Consider the following 27,690-nt stretch of genomic DNA (forward strand, 5'->3'; position numbering starts at 1 on the left):
CTGACAGCCTTCCCTGGGAAAATGCCTGGGAAAGTCTGTGCCTGCTCTCTGTGGCCAGAGAGCTGCTGCCACACTGTGGTACAATTTTTTACATCCATGATTCATCTGCCATTATGGCATGATCCATCTGCCATATCTTCATGATTTTCTTATGCTATTTGAAATATTGATGTACAATAAAAATTAGCATGTACTGTGCTTAAAAATGTAGCTTTTGTAAAGATTATCTGCACTGATAAAACAGAAGACATATTTAGATGATACATGTTTCCTATTTCTCTCACTTGATAATCCAAAATACTATACTTTCTCTTTAAAATAGTCTTAATGACTCTTGGTATGACTGCTGTTTGTCATGTGTATTCCACAGTATGATCTTCTACAAGCATTAAGGTCTGTTTCTACAGTTGTCACATAGCCTAACCTAGCCTCACACTTTTTTTCTGTTGGGAATTTTCAACCTTTCCAGCAAATCAACCATTGCTGTTTGTCATAGCTAAAATTAATCTCAGTCATATAGGACACATCATAAGAATTTCATAAAATAGGACAGATTTTTTTTACTATCTAGATTTTTTCTATTACTTCATGTATAATTTCAGACACATAAAAACAGAAAGGTAAGATAAATATTAGTATAAGATTTAGAGGCAGAAATATTTTCATGGAAGGTTGTATAAATTTGAGTTTCCAGAACATTTACAATAAATGCCTTCTACTGCTGCAAATACTTGTTTTCATGTAGATATGGTGCATAAATTTAGGATTATTTCAAGTGAAATTTGGAAAATCTAACTTGAGCTAGCTCATTTTCAGAATGGTAGAAGTCATGAAGAATTTTATGAATCTGAAGATACTATCTTAAAATACAAATAGAGGTAGATACTGTGTCTGGTTAGTGAAAAAATATTAGCAGGAGTAAGCAGCAGAATGTTTTTCTGTTCAGTCATTCACAGTAAATCAATTAATATATTGTTCTATCTTTTTCTAGTGTGTTGTGTTTGCTATGACATCTGGTCAGATGTGGAATCACATCCGTGGACCACCATATGCACATAAAAATCCTCAGAATGGACAAGTGGTGAGTTTATAATTTTATTTTGAGGGGAAAGGATGTCTAGACAGTCACTTGCTACAGTGTGCCTACAATTGTGAATAATTGCATGTCTATAGGTCTGTATTAAAGTCTGTGAGAGTCTTAAACTAGTTGCAAGCAGAGTCTGTTTTGGAATTTCAGATCTTTAGAAGGTGCCACCATCTTGGATTTGAGCAATGAAATGAGTGGTTGTGTTCTAATTTCTCTCTCTGCATCTCCTAGCTGTAGTGAATGTGTTAGAAATTGCTCCATACCACACAATTCCCACTGCCCAAAGATAAAGGTAGATGTTGTGTCATTTTGTAGGGATGTGCTTCCTCACACAGTAGAAAAAAAGCGTTTTGCTTCTCCTTTTAGGCTACACAAACCTTTTTTTTACACAAACCTTTGAGGTTTGTAACCTCTTACCTACCTCTTCCAATCATTTTAGTTAGAGAAGGAGATGCTGAGTATGTTCATGTGCTTTTTACCATTTTCCATCATGTCTGTAACTCTTCCACTAACTTATAAAGAATGCTTTTTCCTGTATCTCTGTTCTCCTTCAATTTAAACTATTTATCAGCTTTACTAAGTAGTTACCATTGACTCCTGCCAAAATTACTTTGATATCCTGTTATTGCTGCCTTTAAAGGATTACCTTATTTTCTTCTTCCTGCTTACAAGTTAATAAATGTTCATCAGATCTCAGAAGAATAAACTCTCTTTGCCTATTAGGAAAGTAAAAATTACTTTGGCTAGTTCCTAATCACTCCTTGTTGTTTATGACTTTTAAAGCAATTTCTTGAGATGGAATCTACAAAACATACAATGACCAGGAAGCTATATTTTTTATAACTTACAGTCCATTGAGCTATTTTAAGTTTTGTCCATCACTGGTTAAAGGAAACTGTATTACATCTTAAAGAAAATAATTATTTTAAGCTCTCTTTGTGTCATATCTTAATTGGAGTAGCAAAAAATGATGGTTTGAAATTAATTACTGATCTGTGTTTTATCAGGAATGAAACAGAATATGGATGTCATAATAGAACAGGATTTCATCTGTGAACTTTGTTTTTCAGATAATGCATAAATAACCTCAATAAAATGCTGTTTATGAAAATTTGGAATTTTTCATTACTGCCTTGCAGTATTAAATTTATTACACTTTTCAATGGAGTGACACAAAGAAGAAATATTGTCTACCGAAAGCACTGTTTGTGACAAATTAGTTTGTACCTTATCCAGTTTTACACACATTGCCTATCTTAAAGCCTGTTTTGGAAGTATACCATACATTTAATAATTCTGAAATATTCCTGAATTTGTGCTGACTTGGCTACATTTTCAGAGTGTGAACTTGTATCCTGAATGTCTGAAGTGCTACTACTTTGGCAATGTTAGTACACACATCTAAGTAATGGAAATCATGGTAAAGATGGTTTTAAAATCTAGATAATAATCAATTGTACTGGTCAACATACATTCTTTACTGGCTTTTATGCATTTTATGACTTCAGGTAAGTTTTTTGTACCTCTGATTCACCTGTCTCTCCTTGTTCATATGTATCAGTGCTCTGACTGCTTTGTATGTCGCAGTAAGTAAAACCAGTTCGATTCTAAGAATTAAAAGAATAAATGAAAGATTACCAAGATCCTACTTTAATTAATCTATCACTGACCAGTATAATTGTCATTTAAAACTCTAACTTCAGAAGTGTTAGAAGCTTAATAAGTAGGCTATAAATATTTTCCTATTTTACATTGTGGTTTGGTTCTTTTCCCCTTCAAATAACACTTGAACATTTTCCTGTTTCATTTTTCTAATACTTATCTGTGTTTCTGTAAATTTGAAGTAATAAATGTGCTTGTCTAACCTTCTGTGAGATTTATTCAACCATGATAATTCTCTGTAATACTTTGTGAATTGTCAGCAGCTGCTGTCTTTACATCTAGATGAAATTTAACTCATCACTTTCTTTGCAATGTCTAGCATTTAGTAACAATTCCAAATTTGCCTGCCAATTTTTTGCAATTACTTGTATTTAGTACTCTGAAACTTTGTTGACAGTCTTACCATGGAAATTTCTGGTTTTAAGAGGGTGCAAAAATAGCTCATTAAGCTTAATAGTTTGATTATTAGGTTCAAAATTATGGATTCTTAGTTTTTCTTATTTCATATAAGTTAGTGGTTCAGTTCTATACTAGCCAACACACTTTGAAAATGGCAATACTCTGTCTTCATAAACTGTTCTTTGCCTCCAATATCTCCTATTATATGCTTTGTTCTTGCTGTAATTTTAGATGGCATTTAATTTGTTATTAAATTCCTGGGGGTCTTTCAAAAGATGAAAGGACATCTATTTCCTTTGCTTAAACAACACTGCTTACTCTTGCCAGCATCTTGTGCGTCTAACATCACCAGTTCTTAAAACTTGGCTTTTGCATTGTGTTTGTGACTACCTAAGCTACTTTAACTGCATGACTGTACTCTTTGAAGCTTTGAAACCATATTTTTATATTTCTGTGTGGTCTCTTCTATAAAGCTGAAGGTCTCTATTATTGCAGTTGTTGCAGGTAGTTCCTTTATTCCCTACTGCTATCAACTAAATTCAGGTTTTGGGTCCACATGGAAGAGCATCCATTTTTATGTAGAAAGCTGAATCAGACAGTAACATTGTTTTCTAATTCATTTTTGGTTTAAGTTCATAAAACTGTGCTAGTCTTCTATCTTGACACGTACTTTGTTTCTGTTTTATTTCTAGAGTTCTCCATCTTTTTGCCAAACTATTTTGTTAGGATTGGGCCCTTACTGAATGTGTGTTGCTAAAATCTGAACCTGTTTTACTGGGGCTGAGAGTGACAATTAAACATTCTGTTGGTGTCTGTATATGAAGTCTCGTGAGACTTCTGATTTTTATTCAGAGCTTGATCTGTATAGAGCTGATGGTGAGAGAAGCAGAACTGGAGAAAGCAATTATATGGGTTTGAGCCTTCTGTAGAGGTAGCTCTGCTGCTATTTAATTTACCTAATAGCAAATAATTCTCAGTAGATTTTCATTAACTTTTAAATAAATAGCAGCAATGGCTAAGAGAGCATTTCTGTATATCTGACCATGAGTTAGCTGCCTTTTTTTTATTATCATTATTATGCACACAAATTGTACAAATTTTATTGTAGAATGTGATCAATATTGCATCTTTTAAATGGTTGGAAAGTTGCTCTAAAAGAGACCAGGGAAAAGGGCAAGCTTGATCTAAAATGCTGAATTAGCATGGCTTTCAAAGCTTGTAATTTTCTTGCCTTCTCTTGAAAGAAAGTATTAGGAGTGAGAAAAGTTTTTGTGTGAAGAGGAAACTATGGCATTTTATTACCAGATATTAGGTGGTTTTCCTGTGTAAATTGATGCTATGTGAAATGGACAATAGTATTATTTGCCACTATATTAATTGGATTTTTTATTGTCTTATATTTAAAAAGTTGTTGAAATTCCTTAAGAATAACACAAGTTGTGTTCTTAGGAAGTAGTTTGTATATTAAAAGATCTTTTACATAAAACACCTTATAATATCACATTATATATAAATATTTGTTTAACTGTAGAGCTTATTCACCCTGGTTTTCCCCTGCTTACTTTTGTAGTTTTATAAACACTGATCTTTACTCACTTCTCTTGCTGTTACAGTTGTGTAGTAAGCTGTATGTTTCTGAAGTTAAATGAAAAATATATTTGACTTGTGGTGTATATTTTTCATTTGTCAATACAAAACAAAGGTATTTATATGTATTATAATATTATAAAATGTGTAATATTAAAAAATGTATGCTAAGAATATTGGGATTCTTAATTTTCACTATCCTCCACTGCTAAGCAGGATAAAATGTCACTGACCAAGGCTATTTCTTCTATGGTTTCTGTTGGTAATCTAATTAAAATATAAGGAACTGTTCCATGAAACTTTTTAAATAACAACTTACCTTTTCAAGGTCAGTCAGTCACATTAAATTGATTGTCCTTTGGCCTTCAGTGTATCTGGAAGCATGTTTGAAGTAAAATTTACCAAGATTGTCTTTGTAATGCCTGACTTTTCTAAAAGTAGCCATATTGATAGTAGCAGTGCAATACAGACAAAAGTCACTTTACTGTTAATATATTATTTTGTTTGTCTTGCTTTCATATAAAAAAAAGAGTTCATACAGGTTAATATCAGTACCTAACATAAGGTATCCAGATTGGCCTGACTTTTACCACAGCAATATTTCGGTGCATCTGTTGCCACAAATCATAGCCATAGTACTGTTGAAAATACATCATAATATTTTATTGGAATAGACAATTATTTGTAATGGCATGCTGGATTGAAATGAGTAGTGCATTACTTATGAGTGCTTTTAATGAAATAGTTTGCCCGTTGTTACCAAAGCAGTGAGTCTGTTCAGAAGCTATAAGAAGTAAAGGGTTTCTAAAGCTTTTAAATTAAATTTCTGTCATAATTTAGTCAAAAAAGTTATCAATTGGCAGCATAAGGTTTGTATAACCTGTGTTTCTGTATAACGTGTGTTTCTCCCTTGACATTAGAAAAGGGGAACCTTACACAATATTTGGTACTCTTTTTATTGTGGGAAGAAGAGGTGGGAAGATGGGACAGAAGTGTTGCTGTGATGAGGAATTAGAACCTCTGTGTTCTTCAGTGGTCAACTCTGGACACATACATGCTGTAGAAATTCACATAGTACCATTCTGTTGCTGTTATTTTATCTGAGTAAAGATGGAACATGTTCTCATGTAGTAAACCCAGATTTCAGACAAGTAATCACACAGTAAGTAGTCTATTATGATAAAATTTAGTAAAATAAAACAGAAATCAAAAACTTTGCCAGGTTTTAATTGCTTCTTGTAACAGAAATTTTAATTGACTGATACCACTTTCAACTACCACAATAAACACCCCTTGCCCCCACTCTTTGCCTTCCTTTTGCTAAGTGTAAATGGGCTCATAGAAGCCATTTACTTTCATTTGGAAGAACTATTTTCTTCAGAACAGCTCTTATGTCAGAAATCAGGGAGGCCTCAAATACATGAATTTTTGCAGTATGTGGGTCTCAGATTCAGTCAAAGAAAGAAACTGAGAGTTTCTAACCAGGCAGAGGCCTGGGAAAGAGCTGGGAAAGAAGGTAAATAATTCTTTATCTCTCTTGTTTTTCACATTGTTTATAGTTAAGTTCTATCACTGTGAGTCAAGCACTCTGCACCAATGGTGATGGGTTGTTTTCACTTCAGAACCAATGGATTTGGTCCTTGTGGAGGACCATATCCTGTATAAAAGAGCGGTGCATTTTGAATAAATAGGAGTTTACTCTCAACAGCCTTCTGAATCAGAGCCTCTTCATTCCCGTCCTGCCTTGACAGCGGTACATGAAGATAAAATGATAATGCAATGCAGTAAAATATACTTTAAGGCAGAAAACCAGAATGGCACATGGGAATAACTGGTTCATGTTCTTCTGTTACTAATAGAACAAGAGCCATTTTTGTAAGGCCAGCTTAAATGCCACACAGGAATCTAGTTTTTTTATCTTCCTGGGCTTTACTGACTGGGGAGACGTATATGGTAAGAGCCTTATCTATTAAAACAATCAATAGGTAACTTTGAAGATTGTGTAATCCAGCTGCTTGCTCAGAGGTTTCTTTTTCTCTTTGACAAAGGGCTTAGTCCAAGAGAATTTTGAATGCCTCCATGGTTAGAAATTTCCCAACCTATTCCAGTGTTTAATCATCCACAAAATTATTTTAGTTTTACCTTTTAATTTACTTTCTTTTGTTTTTCATTTCCCTCAGAAACAGTCAAAGTAAATTTTATCTTCCTCTTCAGTAAAGCTGATTTAGCTGACTTCTTAATTAGAGTTTAACATTGACTTTAATAAAATTTGGACTTAAATCAATGGTAAAGCTTTTCAGAGCTTTTAACAGCATAATTTTGGTTAAGTGATACTATGATATCACTACAAAATCCACACTGAAAACAAGAAAATGTTATGCCTGGAGTAGTCAGATTTTGCTCTCTCAATATAGCCACGCAGATGTTCTTGTATCTGTTAATTAATTGTTTTCTTCTAAAATCCTACTACTTGGAGACTGGGGAAGGCAGAGGAGTGGAAAGGAACATATTTTCCATGTAGTGCAACACCATCTTCCACTCTTTTTGATGGATTATTTTGTGAATCTTACCTATTCCCTACAGAAACATAGTCTGTAGTACAAGGCTGCAAGGTTCTTTTTCCTGAAGTAAAATTTCAGCAGTTGGGAATTGTCTTGTGAACTACTAGGAAAGTCTCATAATATTTTCTTTCCTGCAGAGCCTTCTGGTGCTGGTGTGTTTTTATGTTGGTGAGCTCTTGTCTTTCCATGTAGTTTTGCTAGTTAGCTCTAATGCTGTCATTTCAGTGTAACAGATCCACTTCTCTTATGCCTGTGGACTATGTCAAGAGAAGGAACATGCATTTAAGTGTGTTAACGTAAATGAAGCAGCATACCTCAGATAGTCCTCCATGGAGTAATTCACCCATAATCTCTGGTTCAGAAAGAAATCCTTTTATTGTTGTTACTCATTTTTAGGGTGGTTTTTTATTGAACATAAAGAACTTTTACTTTGATCTATATTTTTGGGGTTTTGTTGGGTTTTTTTCTGCAAGTCAATAATTACTGGCTACTTGATATTTTATTAAATATAAAATTATTTTTGTATGTTTTCATGGAAAAAAAAGTTATTCTGACATTTTCTTTTGTCTAGCTCTGGTGCCAGCATTAATTCCTTTCTTTGGCTAAACTTTCATGTTAACTGACTGTTACTGAAGGAAGATACTATAGAAGAAGACATAAGGACTAAATTAAAAGGTAAACTAAAAGGTTTTATTGTACATGCAGTCTGTTCTGCCTTCAAAGGCAAGTAGGGTGGTGCTATATACCTCACTTATTAGATATCAAATATTTTTGAGTTTCTGGATGGCAGTTTATATGGCGTTTTTTTCCATTTTTCTTTTCTTTGAATAATTAGTAAGACTTTTTAAAAATTTATTTATAGATGTTGCCACACAAATCTTGTATCTATATGTTATAGTCAGGGATAGACACACATACCTGCTTTTATTGTTTTCCTTACATATTTTTTTTAAGCATTATAAATATTATCAAAGTTAATGCTGCTGCAGCTGCTGTCATTTGTTCCATTGGGGTTGAGAATTAGAAGAGTTCTGCTCTTGGTAGTTTCCTTTTTTTTTTTCCTCCACTTCTAACAGCAAACTGAATTAAAATTAAACAGCCTGAACCCTGGTAGCTGAGGAATCAGTTTTGACTTCAACTGGTTTGCTCAGGTAGGCAAAACCTATTCCTATACTAAAACTAACATAGAATAAGCTGATACTTGGCAGGGTTATGCATATGAACAGAATGTGAAAGTAGGTGCTCTGGTAAAGGCAGGAATTAACTGTTGGGTTCAACTGTTTTTGTAGTTTGTTGGAGCAGAGGAGGAGTTGGTGTGTTTGTGACTTTTATAACAATAGACCTATTCAAAGCAACTGTGAAAATCAACTTGAAGGAGGAACATATCTTTTTGGCACAGTATATACTGTTGGCACAGTAATGCTCCAATGGCAGAAAGAAATTTTTTTCTAGCTTTAGAAGAAACAATGAAACTCTTTCAATAAATTAAGGACCTTGTTTCCTGACTTTTTGTATTTCTTAGATTAATAATTTCTCTATCTAATGTTAATTGGTTGGTGTTATGCTTCTGTTTACAGTAATTATTATAATTTTAAAAGAATTCGAATGTATACATATATACTTTTGTCTTCTCAGTAATCACTGTAAAATATCCTGGAAATCTGAAAACTATTTTCCAAATTCTATAAAGCTTGTGTTACCAGAAATACCATACAAAATGTGTTAGTAACATTAAAGCTTTCTGCTATTCCATTATGTTAAAAGCTAAACTATTGGATGAAAAGTTTGATTTATATTAGGTTCCAATTAGATCTTGCTCAAGAGTAGCTTACATGGCTGTTACATTATAAATGCTTATCTTTAGAAGCAGACATTGCTAAGTCAAGTGTCTTGCTATGTCTTTTTATTTCTCAAAAAGTCACCAAAATGTTTGTAAGGGAATTATTGTTTTCAGACTTCTTTGTCCTTATTCTTGGAGTATGGGGAGGACATAATTTAACTTCAACTCTGATTTCTGGTCAACATTCAAACTTCTTTTGTGTCCACGTTGTTGAGAAGCAAGTTCACAAAAGGAGTAGGCTTTACACAAGCTTTACAACAAGGAATTATTTTTGTTTCACACTAGCCTTTGGACACACAGACTTCTGTCTTTCACTTAAAAAAACATTGCAGAGTTATAGCCCATCTTAGGAGAGTTTGCTTGTGCATAGCAGCTGTAATTGATCTGCTCTTTAAAGATTTTAAAGGTATCTTGTGTCAATATTATGTACAGAAGTGGGTTGAGGAGCAGGTTTTGTGTGCATCACCTACTCTTAGTATTCAGTACTCACAGAATCAAACTTTCACGTTTATTTGAAATAGTCTGTAGTTCTTTTGTATGTGTTTGTGCTGCAAAAAAGAGGCATTTTTCACTGTTCCCCATAGAAGTCTATCATTAATATTTAAACCAAAGCTGTTAAAGGCTACAGTTCTTCAACTTCAGGTACAGTGCAAATTAAAAAGATTTCTTTACTGACAGTCTTGCAAGTCTAGCTTTTGAGCAGTAAACAAAAGCATGAAATAATCCTAAGTGACCCCTAAGGTCCTGGGGTCACTTAGCATAGCAAAATGCTCTACATGAAATAAAAATAGCACTGCTGTTTAAAAGAAGGAAGTTGTCTGCATTTACACAGTCTCTTACACTTCTACTATGGATCAATGGAATGAAAGAAGAATTTGGTTTATGGTTTGCTTTTTTTTTAATAATCAATGTTCTAAAAAACAAAGAAGAAAAAAATTATTCCATAGTTCATATTAATCAGAGTAATCCCTGTTAGGTGTATAAAGGTTGGAATTTTCCCATTGTTTTCTGTGTGGCTATATACCAGAGTAATTAAAAAAAAAAAAATCCATCATAGATCTTATTACTGACATTTTATTTGTTTATAGACAGATGTCATGGTTTGACACTGGCACAATGCCAGTGCCCCCATGAAAATGCAATCTTTCAATTGAATGCTGTGAAACGCAATCGAGAACAGAGCAAAGCAGGCCCAAGCTTAATAACAGAAAAAAACTTTATTAAGCTACTACTATAAAAGAAAAAAAGAAAGGGAAAAAAAAACCCACACAAAGATCAAAATGAAAATCTGGCAAAGCATTCCTCCTCCCACCACCCAACTCCAACAAACCACAGTGAGACACAATCTGGACCCCAATCAGGTTTCCACCCTCCAGACAATCAATACTCAGTCCTTCGAGGGAACAGAGTCTCTCCTGTGCCACAGACCCCCCAAGAAACTCAGCTGCCACATCCTGTGCTTCCATGTCACACATGGCACCGCCCAGAGAAAAAGTTTGCCATGGTGACCCTTCTCCTTTCCATGCACAGTGCTCTCACCACCAATGCATGGATGGACAGACTGCTTTTAGGATTTTTCCTTTCAAGGATGCCCTGCCAAGAGGGGAAAAAACAACAGTTCAGTTTTTTCATTTTTGGGGACCACAGTCCCCCCCGCCATTTCCCCCTGGGGCTGAGGGTCCAAGAATAGAGATCTTCTTCTCTTCTCCTTCTTTGAGGACGCCACCACAAACCCCCTGACTTTTCTCTGTTCGCTCCACTTCTGTCTTTTCCCAGCTGAAGCAGGTCTCTTGGCTCACTGGCATCCTCCCAAAATACAGTCTCTCTTGGAGGAGAAGATTGATTTAGTCGGTGGCCACCAAGAAAAAAGTCCAGCCAAAAGCCACTCCTTCATCCCTTCCCATCTAGAATTTCTCATTCTAACATCCCAGGGTCCAAGCTGTCTCTCTTCCTCTCTTTCAAACTGAGGAGGGGAAAAATTTCACAAAGCTTTCATTTCTCAGGAAGGGTTAAAAGTCCTGACTCCCTGGCTGGCTCTCTGCCCGGATTCTCCGGCTCCCAAAGGCAGCTGGGCACCTTGCGGCCCCCCTGCTCTTCTCCTTCCCCGTGGTGAACTGCTGACAGAACTGCTGATGTCTCTTGAGAGAGAGAGAGAGAGAGAGATTCTGGGGGGGGAACGGAGACATCCCAGATTTCTCCCCCCTTCCATCTGCAGGAGCCAGCCCTGTTCCAGTTCCTCCACCCTTGGATCTACCTCAGTGAGGCCATGGGCCTTCCCCTCCCCACCCAGCCATGGCCGGGAGGGGAGAGGCTGCACTGCGCGCTGACCGGAACCAGAGAGAGCCAGTTCTCCTGGGAATTCTGCTTTTAACCCCTCTGTGTTCTCAGAGGCGTGTCCACCTTCAACTGGTCAATATCCAAATTGACCTCTTCCTTCTGAGAAAATTCTTTTTCCATGTCAAACCATGACAACAGAGAACACAATCAAGTGTCATAATGACTTAATAAATACTATCTGGTCTTGTCCAGTACTGACATTTAAGATATTCTTAATGCTGGAAATGAGGAAATTACCAAAAGGAGGGCAAGGAGGGAAGTGGCTTATTTGGAGTGTAATTTGCCTGCTGGTGTTAAAACCAGTACAAAATGATAGTACGCACAGCCCTTTTGTATAGCCCTGTAAAGAACTGGATGAGCATTTAGCTAGAAGTGTGCTACAGTAAATAGAGATAATGCAAGCATTGGATCAGCTGTACAGTTTAACAATAGACTTTAAAAATTGATTTAAGATCGAAATGGAATTTAAATAATGCTATTAGTTATTTAAAATCCCAAAAATTATTCGCTAACTTTTTTATTATTTAGCTCTGGAAAATACAAAACCACAAGACTATGATGTGAATGTATATGCCACTTCAGGTATTGCTCACGCTGACTTGTGGTCTGCTGTATTGCTCTTACTTTGAAAACCCACTGGATCAAGTTCAGGTCTACAAATATTTTGAAAAATTTGAGTAACTGCAAAAAAAACCCAACAGACTTTAATTTGTATTTCTTCCAGCTTCTTCTCCTGTTTGTTTAATTTGCAAGTTTCCTACCTCTGCTAAAATATTGGAAAGCTTAATTTATTGAAGAACAAACAATTGAAATCCCTCCACACAAGCTTCTTTAAAGCTGAGGAAAAAAATTTAGAAGAAGCAGATTAAAGACACATTTAAACCACTCTTAGTCAGAGGATTATTTTCTGTATAAATTTATGAACATCTGTTCTGAACATCCTATCTTCCAAAAAAGACAGCTTATATAGCACATGGCAAAATGCATCCTGAAAATAGACAGCACAGCTGGAATAGTAAACACAGAATGACAGTTTGAAAAAGAAAAGGATATCTGGGGAAAAACCCTAACAGAAGAAACAAAAAGCAGTAATATCTTCCAGCAGCATCCTGGATTTTATTGCTATAGGTGACAAGCACACGTCTGCTGATTTATTTAATAAGCAGTTGGTCAGTTGGGTTATTAACATAAATACCAAGCTAAATAGTTCAGTCCTTAGTTGCTTGAATTGTCTTCTTTCTCTTTTACCCTTTTTCTTTTCAGTCAGTCATCTACACCATATTACATAGTTGTGATCTCAAAAATACCTTTAAAGCCTAATTCGCAGTGCATGGGTATGCAGTAGCAAAAGGGCCCTTATGCATTGTCCAGTCATGGGCAAATATATCCTATCAAAGCCTCTCACTTAAGATTTTGCTCCCAGACTCATTTTGCAGTGCTATTTTTCAACCTTTTGTATTCAAATGAAGTTTTTAATTATTGGATGGATCATGCATGCAACCTTGATTTTGACTTATTTGTTCATGTATATTAATCATATTCAGCCCATATATATAAAATGGATACTTTTTCCTGTCTGAGTTATTTTCATACAATGAGAACAAAATTTCTGGAAATCCTTCTGACTTTGGACACATACGACTTTCAGTTCTTCCTGTGTAAAGTAGTGGTGGCTTTTATCTGGCCTCATCTGAATTCATTAATACCAGTTTTTGCACTCAAGTCATCAACTTCAAATTTCATAAATTAGTCCCAAGATACAGATTTCCTTTAGGTATTTTTAAACAGTCTGTTCTGTCTCCTGTTGAGCCAGTTATTCAAGCTGCTTACCAAGTTTGTTCTAATCCTATTTTTTAACACCTGTAAATATAACGGATTGAAATGCCAAAGTCCAGATAAATAGTAGCTTTTTTTTTTTTTTTTGGTCAGGAGCATTAATTATTTTAAAAAAAAGATTATGTCTAATGGATCCTATGTCTTAGGATCAAATGTGCTATATTACATGTAATTTTTCATGTTCCTTCACATGTTTATTTGTTCTTTATTTCAAAATTTATTCAGAAACATTTCATGTTACTGAAAATCTACTTTTCAGGATGTGTTTGGTTTCTGTATATGGTTTTCTGTGGATTTACACTAACATGGGCAGATAGATTTGTCTTGAATCAGTACATAAAATTGTTACTGGGCTTTAAGACTCGTGTACTAGTTTTGGAATTCTGCTTTTTGAGTTTTCCAGCAAATTTTTGTGTGGTATAGATGCACCCTCTCAGCTATGGACACTTGTATTTCTTTTATTCATCATAAACATTCACCAAATTAGGAAATTGGATTATTACCACTTTTTACTGCATATTAACTTCTTTTGCTTTTTCTCTGCTTTAATGACTGAAATGTGAGCTACCTGTTTGTGTTTCATTTATGGGGCCACTTCCGTTTGCCTCCTGGCAACTTCTTTTTGTCCCTAAGTTTCTTGACCTTTTAAGAGGGAAATATATTTGCTAGTTATTTTCCTTCCATTCTTTCTGCACTCTGGTTAGTCATTGTATTGCACATGGGATTGTTCATCAGTTAGTTCTGCAGTGCTTCTCCAAAAGGTCAATAATTAATTTATTTGCTTTTTTTTTTTTAAGTTGTGTGGGATATAAATACAAAATAACTCAAGGAACTTTAATGGTTAGTATCTGACTCACTCAATTCACCAAGTTTTTCTAGTGTGGGTGATTTTCCATGTTAATTTTTTCATTTCATTTGAGCTCTTTTGAAAGGTAAAAATCTTTAAATTGAAAGGTTAAAATGTTTTACTATTATTACTTCAGTTTATTTTACTCATACAGCTCAAGTCATTTTGCCTGAAACTATTTTGTGCTTCCAGTATTCTTACAGTGCCCCTTTTCCTATCAAAAGACACTTAAAATACTATTGATTCTTGTGGAATCAGTAGGCAACTGAGAATGGAATCTGCCAGGTATCACATACTGATCATTGAGGTCCACTCTTAGTAGTATTTGCACTCTGCCTAGACAATTAGTCTTTAGTCTACCATAAGGAGCTCTTTTTCTGAATGTTTTTCAGTTCTACTCTGCAATATCCTTCTCCATGAGTGGGGTCTCAGTTCTATCTCTCAACTTCATTGTCCTACGAAGTGAGTGAAATGTTCACTCGCATCAGTGCCTGGTTCAGGTGAGGATTGCTCTTTTAATACCCATCTTCTGTACCTTGGTTTACAATAAACAGGGCATGTGACCTGTGATCCTTTAGTATGAAATAATGCTAGAAGATGAAATTTAGGAATTTACCTATACACTCCCAGATGGTACTGGTTTGTTCAGTCTGTTGGACCAAAGAGGATCTAGTATGAAATAGAGCTATTTGAAATGTGTGCAGTGTGTATATTGCATTTGAAGAATTAATATGTACTACTTGCTAATTTTAGCATATTCTTTGAGTCCACTGCAGCTCAAGATAAGCATCTTTATATCAGTAATTGTTGTGTTCTTCCAGTCAAACTTTCTGGTATGAAGAGTGATTTTGTGCAAGCAGCTCTAGTTCCATTAACATCATTTCAATCACAGATTTGTATCCAATGCGCCTGTTCCTAAGAGAAGGTGTGTCTTATATTTTACCAGGTGTATTCTGGTAAAAGATCATTAAAAGAATATGATATTGTATATGATAAAAATATGTAAATTTCTTATATATATATATATATATATATATGAGAAAAAGCTAAGATACAGCTTTGAGTCCTGTCTGTTTTTATCTTAGTAGCACTGTACTGCTCTTTTCTCTTATTTCTTGAAAAGACCAAATGTCTGTAGGCTCCTCAGAATCTTGACTTAAATACTTTGCTTTCCTAAGTTAAGGGCTTTGTTAGGCTGTACATTGGATATAAAAATATATTGTTTACTTAGGTTGAAGATCCTTTCTCTTCAGTCTTGTAATTTTTTATTGTTGGTAAAAATGCCTCTTTAAATGAATGTTTAGAAAATGAGTATACCAAAGAGTAAACTTCCTTGTTCCAAATTTGTAAATTTTAGTGTTGAGAAGAGATGTGGTGGGAGTTGGGAGGGTATCTGTATGTAATTGATAGCTAACTCAAATTTTCCATAATTTTAATGAATATTTCAATTTAACTTCCTGTCTTACTTTAAGTCTTTTATCAACAAGTTTAGTATAAGGTTTTTTTAATTATCATATGGGTATTCTCAGTTCAGTCTGAGAGGAAAAGAGAGGTTTTCTAAGCAGGCTGGGCATGGGAAAGAGCTGGAAAGGAATGTAAATAATTCTCTATCTCTCTTGTTGTTCACATTGTTTATAGATATGTCCTGCCACCATGCATCATTCACTGCACACCAATGGATGAGATATTTTTACTTTAAAACCAATTAAATTAGTCTGCACAATGCTCTCTATAAAAGAGCGATGTATTTGAAATAAATCAGTTGGAGTTCACTTCATCTAGCCTTCTGGAGTTCTTCTGTTCTTGTCCTGCCTCAACAACGACAATTGTCAAATTTAATTTCTCAACTGAGAAACTGTAAAGCTAACTTAAAAGCTATTTCTGCATTATAGTAATTTTAAAACATGTTGCATCCCTTGTATGTAAAAAACTTTTCAGTATAGATTATTTGTAATTTTTGGAAGTATTACAAATCGTTGAATCCTGGCCCCTTTGTCATACATTATTTTTTAATATACTGTGAGGATAATTTGCTTCTTTAACATTTTATGAATAGTTTTTCTGTATTTAACAGGTCACACCATAGAAATATTTTTTTTATCCTGTTTCCTTTGACTTTCCAACACAATTTTCAGAACTTTAATATTTTTATAATTCTCTAGAACTTTTTGGAAATTTGAGTGAAAATACATATTTATTTCTTAAATCCTAGACATGATCAGTTTTAAAAGCTTAATCTTTTAACATAACTAGCAAACATTTTGTATGTAGAGGTATATTTCGTTATCTCAGTGCTGCTTCTTTTAATTTTAAAGGTCAGTTCTATTATTCCTGAAGGGCTTTTTTAATATGTCAAGTTAAAAAAAAAAGGCGAGTAGAATACTTCCTGTCATGCAGTAGTTGCATTTTAATATCTACCCAAATAGAGTGCATTTCCAAAGAAAGAGTTTCCCAGGAAAGGCTTGCTAGATGGTATTAACAATACCAGTTTCAAGGGAGACAAAAGAATGACCTTCAAACTTTTTCTGACTTTGTCTCTTATCAGTCATGCAAGTGTCAGAGTCATAATGTGAATACTCAAGAAGGCTTTGAATTGTCAGTAGAGGGAAGCTTCCTCTTTGAGGTTATATTTGCTGGAACAGAAGAGATAACATTATTATCAGTGCTTTTGTAGTGTAGCCAATTTCTTATTGCATGTACTGAAATTCACTTTTTAATACAGTTTTGATATTAATGTAATGATAAATATGTCAGACTGTTAAAATAAATTCTGAATGTTTCTGTCAGTCCTGATACAGTATGAAATAATGCTCTGGTGTCCTTCAAAGACTTTTATGAGCATTTTTGGAAAAAAAAAAAGAGAATAGTAATTTTCAAACACGTTTCTGACCTCCTCTATAGTAAATTAATATTAAATATGTTTTTTCTGGTGTGTGTTGAATTACCAAACAGTTGGAACTTCAAAGTTTAGCTCTGGAATGTGAAACACAGAACAAAATCTAGCACACTGTGTAATATACAAATACCATTAAATGCTATTTGTGATCACCATTACAGGAATTTTAGAGGTTTTTTTAATTAGGTATTCAAGCCCCATCTTTGAGAATTTGTTTGAGTATCTCTTCCTTGGCTTGTTATTTTTAATTCCTAAATATTATAATTTTTTTTTCTATGGGCTAGCTAATGCACAAAATACCAGTGCATTCAAAAGTACTGTGCAAATTTTGCATGGTAATAAAATTGTGCTTAACTTTCATGTGTCCCACTTCAATATTGTTAGTATCTATACTGAAATTAATTAAGGGCTTAACCACTACTGATCAACTGTAGACAGCTTTGAAGATTATCTTTTCATTTCCATTCACTTACTGGTCATTGGTAGCAATATTTCACTTATTATTTGAGATCATTTCTGCAAGAATGATTGAATAACTCAACTAAAAATATAGGTAGTCTTATGAATAATTACTGCATTTAGATATTCTGAAGTAATATTTGTATTTTACTTAAATGAAGTTCAGATCGTCTAATATATAGGTTACCAAATAAAGATTCACAGAACTTACAGTTTCACCAGCAATCGCAAATATTTCAAGTGTATGAAAATAACTCTTAAGATCTAATAAGTCATTCTTAGAAAATAAAAAAATCATCAAATATCTTAAGTGCCTGGAGAAGTCTATGTTAACAGAATTGTGGCTTTGCTGAAAGCTAGACCTTATTAGTATTGCACAAAATTGACCATATTTTGTAGTGGTTGGAACTTTTATTACTGAAGATAGTTCTTCTTTTGGTGTGTTAACAATATGCCAAATCTTATAAAGTTGCCTGTTTTCCCTGTTATCATCACTCAAGAGGCTGATAAGAAAGATGTTGGTTTTGACAGGAAGATTTCAAATTAATTCAGAAATTGCCTTTAGATCAACTTTAGATGTTGTGTTAAGAACTCTGCAAGTTGTAAACTTCTGTCAGAGTATTGCTGATTTTAGTAAGGTACATGGTTGATAATATATATTTTCTACTACATGAAAGGTTGGACCATAGTATTGATCTTACAGAATGAGGCTAAATTTGGGGTTATTTTTGCTTTGCAGTTCTTAGTTACTTTATCTCTTTCCCTGCCAATCTAGCTGCCTTCAGGAAAGCAAAAATAGGTGAAGCAGTGGTTAAGTGCATACTTTCTCAATTTTCCTGTTCCTGATGGAGTAATTAATTGCTCTAAAAAATATAAAAATATATATTGTTAAAATCCTATACTAAACTGGTATTATTTTCAAATATTTATTTTTATATTTCTCTTCATACCTTAGTATGAATCTTAGTAGATTTTCTCATTTTAGAAGGTTCCAAAATGTAAAAAAAAAGTAAAGACAATTGAAAGAAATGAAAATGCAGACACAAGATGAGATGAAAAATACTTCATTTATTATCCAACTTTTCTTTCAATTATTTTGTTAATATAATGATAAAGAACAGTATTTTTTGAGGAAGCTTCTGAGCACTGTCATCTACCAGAGTAATTCAGATAGTAGTGGTTCATTTAAGCTTTTCTGCTATAGAAGATTGTTATTTTGGTTTTTTTTTTTCCCCAATCTGTATGTGAAAGACCGTCTTCAAAGTTCCAGGTACATAGGGAAATGTTGTTCAAAATGCTCTGACAGCAGCACAGGCTTACTGATAATGTTTTACGGATTATATCATAGATTAACTTTTAAAAATAAAGGTATTGTGTCTTTAAGATATCTAAGCAATTATCTATATTTGAAGCTGCTCTTAGCTTTTTGCTAGCCAGCTTACCTGTTTCAAAGGGCATTCTAAATCATTTACACAGTGTATATACTAATTCATGTTCTTTGGAGTTAGCAAGGTGTAAAGAGGAAAGGAAGAAGAGATGTGGACTGGTAGGGAGCAATACACAGTCATGCTAATACATGCAGTTGCAATGCATGCCAGCTGTTCAGATTAACTTTTGAGGGACTATAGATCACTAGAGACAGATCATTAGAAAAGATGTTCACTAACAGGAGGCTCTTAAACTGCTTAAGGAAAGACAGAAGTACATAAGGATGTACTTTCTAGTGCTGAAAATAACTTGTATTTTGGAGTACTTTATCGAGGCAGATGCTGCATTCCATATCACTTGGAGTTTTAGGATATGTAAAAGATAGATGGATTTGGCAGAAACTTGCCTCCTACTAGCAGGAGTTGAGAGATAGTTGTAGTACTAGTAGTTGAGAGTAGTAGTAGTAGTACTTAGAGGGCTGTGACTGTTTACTTATGTGTGATTAGCCCTTCCCTTCATAATCTTTGAGAAGGGTGAGCACACCCATTACATACAGAAGTTTCTAACCATTACTGTTCCTTCTTGCGGTAGACACTACTGTAAAAGTTGGAGCTCCATCTGTTAGTTGCATTTTGGAGTAAGCTAATTATATTCACTCATGTTAAAAGAAAAAAAGAAAAAGAAAAGTAACAAGCAGAGAAAAAACCTCAACTGAGAAACTTCAACTGCTAAATGTATGATGCCAGATTTAATGTGGAGCATTAGGAGGGATTAAACTTTTCTTATATGTTTTTCTTGTTCAATCACTCAATGTAAGTAATATTTTGGTTCACTAAATAATTAATCTCCAGGTCAATTTAGAAGTAACTTGGGAGAGAGGCATTTCTAACCACCAAAAATGTGTCTGACTGTATCTGCTGAATCTCTTGCCCAAGGTTATTTGCAGAGCTTATTCTTGTATATTGAAAGCTTGATTTTTCTTGTGACAGCCAGTTTATCCTTCTGCAGCTAAATGTTATGTAGAAATAAATTTTATATTGAAATTCTTTAATATAGAGTAAATGGTTTTACTTTATAGTTTGTTCTGTGCAATTAAGTGGCTTACTCAATATTATATGTCTTTCTAAATATTAATGTTCTGAAATTCTATCAGCAATAAACCATCAGAATGAAGTATTGGCTCGTTGAAATCAATACCAAAGAGCTTATTGACTTCTTTTGAATCTTTATTTCATCCAAGTTATTTCAGGTACAAAGAAATTTCCTTGCTCTTCTACAAATATGTGAGACTAGGAATCTGCTTAGGTCAAAGTCACCTTGAGCTGTTTTAACTAGATCTTCATACCTTGTATAAAGTAAAGACGTATGTGTTGAAACCTTTTTTTTTATTTTTGACATCAGTATTTTGCCTTTTTCTAACTAATTAATATGCTGTTCTTATAACTGAACCATCTTAAATTTTTTGGTTTTTAACAATTTTGCCCAAATTTGCTTGCAAGCCACAATCTACTAAAGTGAAGAAACTTATTCTCTTACTGCAAAGAAAGAGAATAGTTTATAATGAGGTATTATTTTTGCTCTCAAAATCCTGCTTTGCATTTCAGACTTTGTTAATGAAATTAATTATATAATCTTTGCCTTTGGCCTAAAAACTTTTTTGTCCACAGTCACCTGTTTATTTATTTCAAAACAATTATTATGTTGAAAAGTACAACTTTGTTATTTTATGATTCAAAGCACAATAGTTAGACATTAAATAACTTATATTTGTAGAATATGACTAAGCTTATTCTCTCCTTTCTGAGCTGGAAGCGAGCTGCAATTTTACAATGAAGTACTTGTAATACTCTAACTTCCTTGCAAACTGTAGTCCAAGTATCAAAGTCTCTCATGAACAAGCCCTTAAAATATCATAGGAGTTTTTTTATTTCACATCAAATAATTCCTACTTTTCCTTGTCCCAAACACATGGACATTCACTGTTCAATTAATTTTTTTCCTCCCCTTCTAGGTATTAATTTATTTATGTTTCTTCTTTAGTAAAGCTAGCATTTAAAATCTTCAATATAAGCTTGAATGTAATGATAGTTTAGAATGCCTATAGAACTTGTGTTGCTTTTTGCAATCCTGGAGCTTTTCAGTGCTTGACTATTTGGGTGTTCTTCTTGGCACCAGCAGATGGAAGAAACTTGAAATGCAGCTTGTCTTGCTGACAGCAGTATTTGATTCGTATTCATTTCAGGTTGGAATATTTGCTAAGGATAATACAACAAATAGGTCTGAGGTTTTGTGTCATAACAAAATTTTTAGTTACTGGTGTTTTATGTTATATTCAGTGATTGCCTGACATCATAAACAAAACTTTATAAAAGACATCATCACAAATGTGATAGTTGCTGAAGTACAAGATTCTTAACAGCATGCACATCCTTGGAAAAAATGTTCTCATCTTTATTCTAATAATTAGAAAGCATTTGCTAGTGCATTAAGCAATAACTTTAAATAAGTGCCTTCATAAAGCATGGATTCAAAGAGTTTGTTACTGTGAAATAAATATCTATTTGTCAAATATGCCTGCTCTCAGAGTTTATATTCTAAACATGGAGTGATTCTTGTATTTTCAATTTGTTCTAATAAAGGCTTCATTTTATTCAGTTGCTATGTCATGTCAGCAGTACTTCTTCCAATTTTCTAACTAGACCTAATATACCATACAAAAAAATGCTCTGGGCAACACTGAACACTTTTTTTATAACTCAGCTGTACAATTCCAAATAGTATAGTCTTTTTCTAGGATACTGATAGAAATTTTAAAATCGAGTGCAGCAAAACTTATTAGGAATTTGGTTTTGTCACTTTTTTTTTAGGCATTCAGTTCTATTTTGATTTCTTTTACAGTCATGATAATGTATTTTTCCTGAATTCTTTTCCCCAAATGACTGCTTCTTTGTGATCTTAAGTGTTAATTAGCAAAAAACAAAGAGGAAATGAGAGAGATTGTACTGGGAAGATAACAAGCTGTTAGAGTCCAGTTATTGAGAGATGCCTCTGCAAGAATTAAGGTGCAAAAAAATAAAATCCCTACTATTGACTTTGGCATATGATATCTTTTCATCATGTGCCAAAGTCAATAGTATGGATTTTATTTACCAGTAAAATGGGAGGTAGAGAAATTAGAAAGAAATAGAAAAGCGAGCAGAGCAAGAGACAGGCCAGGAATTGGTGTTAACTCCTTTAAGGCAATCTTTGTTTTGGAGTGATCAAAAGGGGAAGACTGACAAGGAGCCCTACCTAGTAAGGAATTCTGTAATTCGATACATTACTGATAATAGTGTACCTTCAACAAGACTGCTTGTGCTTACAAAGTTTTCATACAAAATACAAAAAAGTTTCCATATAAAAGGTTTTCATGGAAACACATCTTTACATTTACTCTATTCTCCAGGACATAGAGTACAGCTCCATGTAATTTAATCCTGACATAAAGCAAAACCTGTGGCTTTACTACAGGTGGGGTCATAAAGAAAATTATCCTTTTTAAGTTTAGCTGTATTATCCCAGCTTGCTTTTTCTTCCTTTTGAATTTCCCCCTTCTGGTCTAGGAAGAGGTACTCAACCATTTTGTATGTAACATTTTCTTTTGTTTTGACAAGATTATTTAGTTCACTTGTTATTATCTCTGGAAAATTTAGTCAAACCATAATAAATCTAAAACTGTCCAAGAAAGACCTGGGAAGCCTAATACATTTTCTCTGATTCTAAATTTGAATTCTTGTACCAGCTCCAAAGCTAAATTTGAGACAAAATTATACATCCATAAGATAAATATAAAAGCTTTTCCTTAAACCATTTTTTCAGTAAAAAGACAGAGTTAGCAAAAATCAAACCAATAACATATAAAATGTGCAGTCCTGCTAATATTTTTTGTCTCCCAACAAGGTGCTGATGATGAAAACACAGATCACAATCACATTAATAAACTGAAACTACAGGCAGTTAAAGTGGCAACTGAAAGTTTCATCCATTCATCACAGCTCAATTTCATCTCTTAGCAGGTTCCTATAAAAAGAAAAATGATAATTTCACCTACTATAGAGCATTCATTAAAAAAGGAACAATCCATAGATTAGAATGAGATTCCTGTGTCTACAACAAAAGCAACCAAAAAAGTTAAAAGGGTCTCAATAAAAGAGATTATCGCATCATCTTGGCTGTCTTCTGTGAGTTTTCTCATGTAAATTGAGAGAATGGCAGTTCCCCCACTTCAAGCTGGTTCCTTTAGTCTTTAGGTTGGGTGTTCTGGCTTTATTCTTGGAATAGGAAAACAAGACAAGTTTCAGAGGGGTTTGTCCCGATAGAGAGATAGATTATACTTCAGTGTTTCAAGTTGTTTAACTGCCTGAACTTGATATCTCTCAAGGTGGAGGTTTAAGTTTTATTTCGTTAAATGCTTGCTGCACTGCTGATGGTGCGTCTCCCATTTTTTCAGAAGGGTCTTCCCTGTTTAATTTCATGTCTGGGAGGAGTGAGATAGCTTGTTTGGCAAGCTTGAGCTTGAGCAGTCATGGGTGAATGTTTATACTTATGCAGGAGCCTGTCGAAGGTGTATTGTCCTCCCTTCCAGATAAGCTCCAATTAAACCTTGTCGTGTTCCACAGCATTGGCATTAGAATTAGGAGAATGTGAAACCACCCCAAGTGCCTGTACTGTGGCTACTGGATTTCCTCTGTTTGGTATTGAGGTATTAGTGGCACCAAAGCAGATATAACTTCATACACTCATTCTGTGCTGCAGCAAAAATACAGCACTGTAATAACCAGCAATTCTTGAATTAGGAAGTGCAGGCACCACACAGAATCAGTGCACTTCAGTCACTGCATTGCTTTTAGAGTTAAGATGAGAAGACTTTTACTTCTTGCCCCGAGCCACAAACTAACCTCAGCAGTTTGACAGATAACTCTTCTTGCTCCATTTACTCCAGTGATTTTAATTTAACTCTTTGCTGTCCATATCGTATACCCAGCTTCTCAGCACCCCACTGCAGTAATATTGGATGTTGTGCTCCCATAGCTATTAGAAATGTTATTAATTGGTGACAAGACACAGCTGGAATCTGAATGTATGGCTTGCATTGGTAGTGTTATAGATAAAAATTGATCCAGCCAAATTAAAAAATAAAAATTTTTATTACAGTGATTGAATTCTCTCTGAGCAAGCCACAAGGAAAAGGGATTGGCAATGGGTGCATCTTAGAGTGGATAGCCTCAGCAGAGGGTCCCCTATGCCCACACACCAACCAACCGGTACCAGCGGTTTTTATAGGGAATATTTTGCCTGAGGGCATTTTGGCAATCAGCCTTTTCTTTCCATTCAGAGTCCCACATATTCATAAAGTCTCTTTTCTCTTTGTTTGGTTGCGTTGGAACAATTCAGTGTCCGGGTGGTGATGAATCTCCCTGATGTAGTGACTGGAACATGGTATTCAGATGTATCAGCCTGGAAAGTTCCAGCAATCCCAATCTCGAGTTGTCGCTGGGATAATCAATGCGCTGGTGTTCCTGTATCACCTCGAGAAATGACCCATCTCCACATGAGCCACGTGTATTAGCTTGCAAATGAGGTTTTGTCAGAGACCGGTTTTCGAATATGTGGGGGCAACTCCCAATGCCGACTTGTGTGTCCTCCCAGCAATATCAAATATTACATACATCATATTATACTGGTGCGAATTATATTCATTACATATAACAATAGGATTCCACTTGCTGGATTTCAATTCCACCTAGTTTATTGCCAAACTTTGATATCTCTGTAGCTTTATACAGCAATATTTTAGTAACATTTTGCTGACCCTGGCAATCATCTGTGGTTTCAGCTGTAGTTAAGGGTCATAATGTTACTTCCTTATCATCAGATGTCAACGCAAAAAGTTTCACTCTTTATCAGAACAGACTCATTCACTGTCTCCCAACTTCTTCATTGTTGTTAATTGGATTGTAGCTTTGAAGTAATTTGGCATTGATACCTGCTCTTGCTTCTGCTACAAAGTAAACTTCTTTTTGTTTCTGTTTTTCACAGCCCTTTGATTTCAGCATATTTTGCAACTAGTGTCATAGTAGTCTGTCTTCATTTCTGCTTGCAGCACTTCAGTATTTAAGTGAAAATACCTTCTATGCCTCACAGCTTGAAATCCAATTGAAATAACACTTCAAAATTTCAAAAGAGAAAATATTGCAGTTCCTGACTAGGAAATTAAAAACATATTTTGAGTCATAAATACTATGAAAAGGTATATGGGGTTATGCTGAAGGCTTTATCCAAAATGGCTGTAATTTCTTTGTCAAAAGAAAATATTACTACAGACCCAGGAGAATAGAAACTTAATTTTTTTTTCACTAGTTTTAGATTCTAAACCATAATTTAGATAACACCAACGATGTGAGCTTAGCTGAATGGCTCTTTCAGCTCTTCTATCTGTATAGTTTATAAGGAGACCTTCTGTTCTACTGTACTGTAGCTCTTTCCTGTTTTGCCATGACCATTCTTTGTCAGAACACCAATTTTGTGAAGATCATCACACTTCCACACTATGGAATAGATAGGTATATGGCAGATTCTAGGTGCATACTTTGCCAATATTTTTTTTTTCTTTTGAGACTAAAGAGATTTATCCCATATTGTGCTCAGCATCAAAGGACAAAAATTAAAGAGATATTTATGAAGTCAGGAAATAGTTATTACAAATATATTTTGTGTTTTTAGGGAAAGGACCAGGGAGGTAATTTTTCCCCTGTATTTGGCACTGGTGAGGCCACACCTTGAGTGCTGTATCCAGTTCTGGTTCCTCAGTTTGGAAAGAACCTTGAGATGCTTGAGCACATCCAGAGGAGGCAACAAGGCTGGTGAACCACTGAGGGAGCTGGGGGTGTTTAGCCTGGAGAAAAAGAGACTCAGAGGTGACCTTATCACTCTCTACAAGTCCCTGAAATGTGGCTGCAGTCAGGTGGGGGTTGGTCTCTTTCTCCAGGCAGCAATGGACAGAACCAGAGGACACAATCTTAAGCTGCACCAAGGAAAATATAGGTTGGATATTATGAAAAAGATTTTTACAGAAAGAGTAGTAAAGTATTGGAATGGTTTGCCTGGGGAGGTCCAGGGATATGTGTTTTTTAAACACATCCCTGGATGTGTTTAGAAAAATAACTGGATGTGGCTTGGTGCCATGGTCTAGTTGAGTTGTTAGGGCATGGGTTGGACTTGATGATCTTGAAGGTCTCTTCCAACCTAGTGATTCTGTGAAATGCTGTTCATGAAAAACATCTCAATTTCTTTTGTTTCCTAATTAGGAGTATTATGGTTTGGCTTCCATGGGTTGTGCAAGCAGTCCATACTCCAGAACAACTATTAATATTTAAACTTTAATTACAGCTTTTCTTTTTGTAGAATCACTGTTTTGTTTGTCCAGCTGTAAATTAAATGTTCAGGAGTATCACTTTTCTGTGAGAATTTTTTTTGCCTTTTTTTTAAATAGTCAAGTTATTAAGCAAGGCATTGTAATTGCAAAAAAAGTTTTATTTCCTTAGGCAAGTAGGCTAAGCTGTGTCACTCAAACTTCCTCAGCCTACCAAAATGCTGTTTGAGGGATCCTGGAAGTCTTCATCTCTGTTGAAGTCTCTGCCCTGGATACTGTGTGTCATATTGCACATTTAGAGGGAAGATATTGTTTGCATTTGTTTCATCTATTATGTAACACAGTAACTAAGGTTCTAAGGGTAGCAATGTTTTATTCCTAATGAGAGGTTTAAGTTCTGTGGTTTTTCTGAAATCAAATAAAATAAGGTTATTTGAAGACTTGCTGCATCTTTTGTTATCTTTTTTTTTTTTAATTAATAAATATGGAAGAAGTCCCTCAGAATTAATTCTTATTCAGCAGGTTATATCAAAGCCTCTTTATCTGAGCAGAGTGTTTACAGTTTCTAGATTTGTGAGATAATCCCTACTATCTCCTTTGATAGTATGTCTAGAAACCCTAAATAATTCAGTATAGCTATAAAAGCTGTCTAGGAACAACCAGAGCAGCAGCATAAACCAGGGTTTGTATGCTATTTTAAATTATACCAGTTACCCTTTCCAGCCTGCTAGTCTTCAAAAGTAAAGCAGCATTTTTCCACTTTTGTTCTAGGACTGGAAACCCAGATCATATTCTGTGCTTGGTGCCAGATGGACTTCATGGAAGGCAGCCAGCACAGGCTGTTCCAGCCAGCCAATCCAATGAAAACTGTCTCTTGACTCAGTTTTTGGTTTGAGCATTGGTGAACACAGGAATGAGCTCAGGACTGGAAAATGAAACTCATATTCATTGAATTTAAAAATGAGGGAATCAGAGTCTGTATGAGATTGTTGTCTGTCTCTGTATTACATAGATTCTTAAAAAAAACACTAACAGTAAATATTTCTTAAAAAGCATTGATTTAATCCATAGCTATTAAACGTACCCATCAAAAGTGGCTGATATGATTTATGGTCTTGTTTAGTAAGTGAGTCTGAATACTTACACTAACTGTTGCACCAAGGATGCTGAAAAAATAATAAACACATGGAGTTTTATTTTAGGTCCAGCTGATTTTCTAGATATACTAATTTGCAGTGTAAGGTGCTTGAGTAAATTGAATTAAATTACTGAAAGTACATAAATGCAACATATAATAATTCTGCCTATTCCTCACCATTTTGAATGTACTGGTGTGTGCA

General features: G+C 34.6%; 1 protein-coding gene across 2 annotated transcripts in view; it reads left to right on the forward strand.

Moving 5' to 3' along the window:
• TUSC3 (tumor suppressor candidate 3) overlaps positions 1-27,690 on the forward strand; it is a 117,087-nt gene that overhangs the window by 60,385 nt on the left and 29,012 nt on the right. For both annotated transcript variants that reach the window (XM_021534976.1, XM_021535059.1), the window contains exon 6: positions 992-1,081. In XM_021534976.1, coding sequence (XP_021390651.1) covers positions 992-1,081 — 90 coding nt within the window. The remainder of the gene's footprint in view (positions 1-991; positions 1,082-27,690) is intronic.

This window comes from Lonchura striata, chromosome 4 (assembly GCF_046129695.1).
Source record: "Lonchura striata isolate bLonStr1 chromosome 4, bLonStr1.mat, whole genome shotgun sequence".
Lineage (NCBI taxonomy): Eukaryota > Metazoa > Chordata > Aves > Passeriformes > Estrildidae > Lonchura > Lonchura striata.